This window comes from Echinops telfairi, unplaced genomic scaffold (assembly GCF_000313985.2).
Source record: "Echinops telfairi isolate 266 unplaced genomic scaffold, ASM31398v2 ScPeMD7_7469;HRSCAF=8507_0, whole genome shotgun sequence".
NCBI classification, from domain to species: domain Eukaryota; kingdom Metazoa; phylum Chordata; class Mammalia; order Afrosoricida; family Tenrecidae; genus Echinops; species Echinops telfairi.
Window position 1 is genome coordinate 93,876,794 of NW_022111372.1, and position 5,198 is coordinate 93,881,991.

General features: G+C 54.9%; 1 protein-coding gene across 1 annotated transcript in view; it reads left to right on the forward strand.

The window, feature by feature from the left end:
- PCDH12 (protocadherin 12) overlaps positions 1-2,617 on the forward strand; it is a 14,962-nt gene extending 12,345 nt beyond the window's left edge. Inside the window, exon 4 of the mRNA XM_004697058.2 lies at positions 1,819-2,617. Within this exon, the coding sequence (XP_004697115.1) occupies positions 1,819-2,243 (425 nt within the window). The 3' untranslated portion in view covers positions 2,244-2,617. The remainder of the gene's footprint in view (positions 1-1,818) is intronic.
- Positions 2,618-5,198: the final 2,581 nt, after the last annotated feature.

The following is a 5,198-nucleotide window of genomic DNA, read 5'->3' on the forward strand; positions in this document are numbered from 1 at the left end:
CTCGGTCTCCGTGCCTTTGCCTATTCTCGTTTAACCATTTCTTAATCACAAGGCTCCTTCCTACCTTCCTTTCTTCCCTCTGGCTTGGCCTGTACAGTCAGATGTAGGATTGGTTTTCTGAGATGGGGTTTTAGGTGGGGAGACGGGGACGGAGAGGTGTGGAGGTGGCACTGGGGATCTAGAGGCCGGCTTCTCAATTGTCCTGGCTGCCACTGCCTTGATCCCTGTCCTGGGACAACCCTCACAGAATGAGTCCCTTTCCAGCCTGGAGCTTGAGAAGATGTTGAAGAGTGGAGGGCATGAGGCCAGGCGGGGACAGAGCCTGCCTGGGAATCCCGGAGGCCACAGGTGGGAACTTGGACCATCCAAGGGGCGTTCAGAGCAGCTGCTCAGAGTGAGCGGGTGGTCCAGTCGCCGACTCCCAAAACCAAACTCACTGCCATGGTCCCAAATTCAAAAGCAATATATAAATACACAGAGATTAAGTCCTAAACAGGACCCCCAAAAACCAACCAAGAAAAGACCCATCATCTGAATGAGGGAAACGATCAGCACAAGGCCACCGCGTGTCCAGGGATGCACAGAAACTCAAGCACTTTATAGGATATAGAAAACAAGAGAAGCTGTCACCGAAGCATGATTGGCAGCAGATGAACTGATCACGGTTCCAGGCGGGATTGCAGACGTGTGAAAGGGACCACCATTGTACACGGTTGACAACTGAAAAGCAGTTTACAAGAGTCGTTCGGGGCCCTCTGACCAAGGCTGTCATAGTCTGATTCAAGACTGCATGACCCCAGTACTCCACATTCCAGCAAGGGCACACCCAAGCAAGGCCCTAAGGCAGGGGTCCTCAAACTTTTTAAACAGGGGGCCAGTTCACTGTCCCTCAGACCCATAGGAGGGTTGGACTATAGTTTTAAAAAAAAACTATGAACAAATTCCTATGCACATCGCACATATCTTATTTTGAAGTAAAAAAAAAAACAAAAGGGGGAAAAACACCCGGTGGGCTGGATAAATGTTCTTGGCCAGTAGTTTGAGGACCCCTGCCCTAAGGGCTGGGCTTGGCTAGGGGAGGTAATCGTCCGCTTTGAAACACACTGTCTGAGGACAAAGCTGTCCACACTGTTGGTTAAGGGTCAATGGAGCTGGGTCAGTGTGGAGTCTCAAAATGGATTTAGGGCTTTCACTGTAAGCCACCTAGTGCTCAGACTTTAAACTCTAATACATATGGATATGAATAAAAGGCAGCGCCAAGCCAGAGAATTCAGCCTTGGCTGAGAAAGAGGATTTCCCCCCTCATTCTCAGCTAGTGGTGCCCTGAGCAGTCTCCCTGGAAGAGTGTGTGTGTGTGTGTGTGTGTTGGAGGGGGCGGGGATCTTTGCTGTGCACAAATGAGTGGGACACCTACAGCAACCAGACAATTTCTAATTCAAGGTCAAGGTCAGTAGTTGAAACCACCAGCCAGGGGGGTGGAAAGACCAGGCTTTCTACTCTAGAGTTAGTCTCCAAACTCACAGGGGCTGTTCTAGCCTGTCCTATAGGGTCGTTTTAAGTCGGAGTTGACCCCATGACAGTGTGCCCTTCCTCCTCCTGCCTCTGCCTCAGAGTGCTTCAGTCCGCCACCTTCCTGCCCAGCCAGCTCCCCAGTCCTGGCTCCTTTCCTCCTCCCCACCTCTGTCCTGTCTGTCCCCCCACCCCCAACCCCCGCCATTTCCCTTCCCTCCTTTGTCCTGTGTCCTCGTCCTGCCCCCATCCCGCCCACAGCCTGACCTTCCCAGGAAGCCCTCACTGTGCCCCGTCCTCCCCTTGCAGGCCTGGACCTGAACCGGCTGAGCGCCCCGGACCCAGCCTGGATGGCGAGGCTCTCCTTGCCCCTCGCCACCAACTACCGCGACAACGTGTGCTCTGCGGACGCCTCGGCCTCCTCGGAGGCGCCTCGGACCTTCCAGACGTTCGGGAAGGCGGCGGGGCCCGAGCTGAGCCCCGCGGGCACGCGGCTGGCCAGCACCTTCGTTTCGGAGATGAGCTCGCTGTTGGAGATGCTGCTGGCGCAGCGCTCCAGCGTGGTGCCGGTGGAAGCCGCCTCGGAGGCGCTGCGGCGGCTCTCGGTCTGCGGGCGGACCCTCAGCCTGGACCTGGCCACCAGCGGGGCCTCGGGCACGGAAGCCCAGGGGCCGGCCGCTGGGAAGAAAGGTAGGGCCAGCAGCAGCAGCAGCAGCAGCAGCAGGGGCCTCTGAAGAACACAGGGAGGACATCTCGGGGTTCCGGAACCGTGCGCCCTGGGAGCCCCCAGACTCTGCAGATCCTGAGGCCTGACCTGCCTTCTAAAATCTCTGAACTCCCTGACCTGAGGCAGCCTACAAACTTGGAGGTGACCCATGCTGCCCCTGAAAAGGCAGCAGGGACCCTAGGACTCACTGCTTGCGAGGGCAGGCAACTGGGGGCTGAGATCAGTGTTTGCTGGCAAAACACACCCCGGTCTACAGAGCCTCCCTTCAGTGGAGCCCATGGCAGGGAGCACCCCAAGCAGGAAGAGGGGGCCTTGGTGGATCTGGGGGTGGGAAGCTGGATCCTAGGGGTCCCGGGCAATGCTCAGTGACCTCCTAATAAAAGAAAACAGTGACTCCTGTTCGCCCCAGTCAGGGAAGTGGGAAGAGTAACCCAGGGAGACGCTTCCTGTGTCAGGAGGAGAGTCTTGCTGTCCCTGGACAGGCTGGGGGACGCCGATGCACCGGGTCGGGTACACAGACCATGCACACGTGTGCTCTTGAGCCCACGCCCCTCTTTATCAAACAATCTGCTGCTCGGCTGGAAACTGAGGCTGAGCGCAGTGGTACTGGTTTATCAAGCCCCTATACAAAGTTGCGCACCACCCTGAAAAGGAGATCTGAGCACCCGTATTTAAGAGACCCGTATTAAGACAAGAAAAGAGGGCTCAGAGACTTTGAGTATCTTTTCTGGGACGGCCGTCTCTCCTTGCCCTCCCCTCCCACCTCTCCGCCATCCCCCAAGCAGGGAGTTAGAGGCAGAGGCAGAATCTGGGCCTCAGCTTGTCCAACCCCAAAACCCATGCCCTTGACCTTGACATTAGACTGCCAGTCAAGGAAAAGACAAGAGAGAGCCTCCGAAAGCGGGGTTTTACCCAAGGTGGTGCCTGTGCTTCCGTCAGGCCTGTGAGGCGAATATTTCCCATGCTGCTCAGGCCTGCGTATCTCTGTGGCCAGCACAGAGGACCTTGGCTCTGGCCTCTGCAGAACCCTGTCCTTCCCCAGCGAGCAGCCCCTCAGGTACAGGAGTCATCTTTCCTGACCCACTGTGGGTGAGTGCGACTCCTTGTCACCAGCAGGCACAGGCTCTGCATTCAGGCCCCAGAGGATAGTGGATAAAATGGGTCTATGAAATGCACGCTGACAGCAGGGGACCTTCTGGGGGGTGGGGGGGCGGAGGAGTGAGCGAAGAAACAGCAACTATTTTCCCAAGACTCAGCCTTACTATTTTCCTGGAAATTTCCAAGTAGACGGTCTCAATTGCACCAGCCTCTCCGGACCGAAGCCTGCACATTTCCTCTGCGCTTCTCCTTCTGTCCTTTTAGAGCTCGGTACATAGATCCACAGAAATGGGCCCATCATCCTTTCAGCTAGAGATAATGACAATCACGGGTACGTGGAATGCAAGGTGGCAGTCATCACTGGATTTTACAGATGAGGAAAATAAGGCCCCACGTAAGTCCGTGCTTAAGGGACAAGGCAAAAACCGGGTCTCTGCTCACCTGATGACCAGGTCTGAGTGATCTCTTACAAGATCCAAGCATTTCAAGCTGGCCCGCAGAGCTGTTCAGTTCTGTAGTCAGTGAGGGAGGCCCGGGGAGACCAAACAGGCAGGATCGCTGGACTGTCCAGGCAGGGACTGGGCATCAAGCTGATGCTTAATGCGTGGTCGTTGAATGGGTGGCTGGCCGGAAGGGTAAATGAGTGCTTCAACCAGAGACCCTTTTCATCTGTACGGAGCTCCAGATCAGATGTCTTGAGGGAGGAGAGAATGGTTATATAATGGAAAAGCAGATTCTGAAGCCATGGCACTGAGTAGACTGTGCTGACTGCTGCCCCAGTTACTAAGGGCTTTTCAGTGCAGCGCTGGTGCTGGGGAGGTGAGAGGATGGAGGGGAGAGGAGGTGACTTGAGGCCCATGGGTGGCAGCAGGACTCTTGGGAACACCGGATCACTGTGTCACTCTAGTTCAAAAGTCCTAGCCTGCAGTCCTTGGGTCCCCCTCAGTAGTCGGCCACAGTTTGTGTAGAAGCGTTTTTCCGGGCAGAAGATGCGTACAGCAGCTCGCCTCAGGTTCTCAAAGGAACATGTGGCCTCTAAGAAAGGCTATGCAGCACCGCTCTAAGACACTATCAAACGTCCTCAGGCTCAGGCAGTTCACACATCATTTGTCCACCTCAGCTCTTCATTTTAGAGCCAAGGACGTGGAAAGAGCAGCCCTAGGTGACTTGCCCAAGACCACAGACTGGGATATGGAAACTGAGTAGCTGCTCTTTCAGGTATCTCAAGGGTTCATTGTTTGTTTTTTATTCTATTTTTGTTGTGGTGATTGATAAGAATGTGCACAGATGCTGCTACTGTGCACCATCTAGTCGACTCTGACTCTCAGCAGCCCTGAGAGACAGAGTGGAACTGCCCTGCAGGCTCTCCTTGGCTGAAATCTGCAACAGGATTGCCAGGTCTTCTCTCCCAGAGCAGCTGGTAGGTTTGAACCACTGACCTTTTGGCTAGCAGCCGAGCACTTAACCATTGTGCTACCAGGGCTCCTCATACACAGCCAAACACATGGCAGCTCAACAAATTCCCCATGTGTAATTCGGCGACCTCGGCTACACTCTTCAAGGTGCACAAGCCTTCTCACTCTCCTTTCTGAACCATCCCTCTCCCATTAGCAGACACTTGATGCCCCTTTAAGTTTCCTAGTATCGAGTCTTTGGAGCTGCTGGCACACCAAGGGTTCCTTAACCTTAGGTCCTTGATGGAACCTCGAGATCTATGAACCTTTTGAATTGCATGCAAATCGGGATGACTGTGCCCCTGTTTAGGGGAAGGAGCCAGTGCTTTCATGGGGCCTGTGACCTAAAGCAGATGAAGGACTACTGTTGGGTCCTCCCCTAGGGCAGTCTTCAGTTCTGCCTGCTCCAC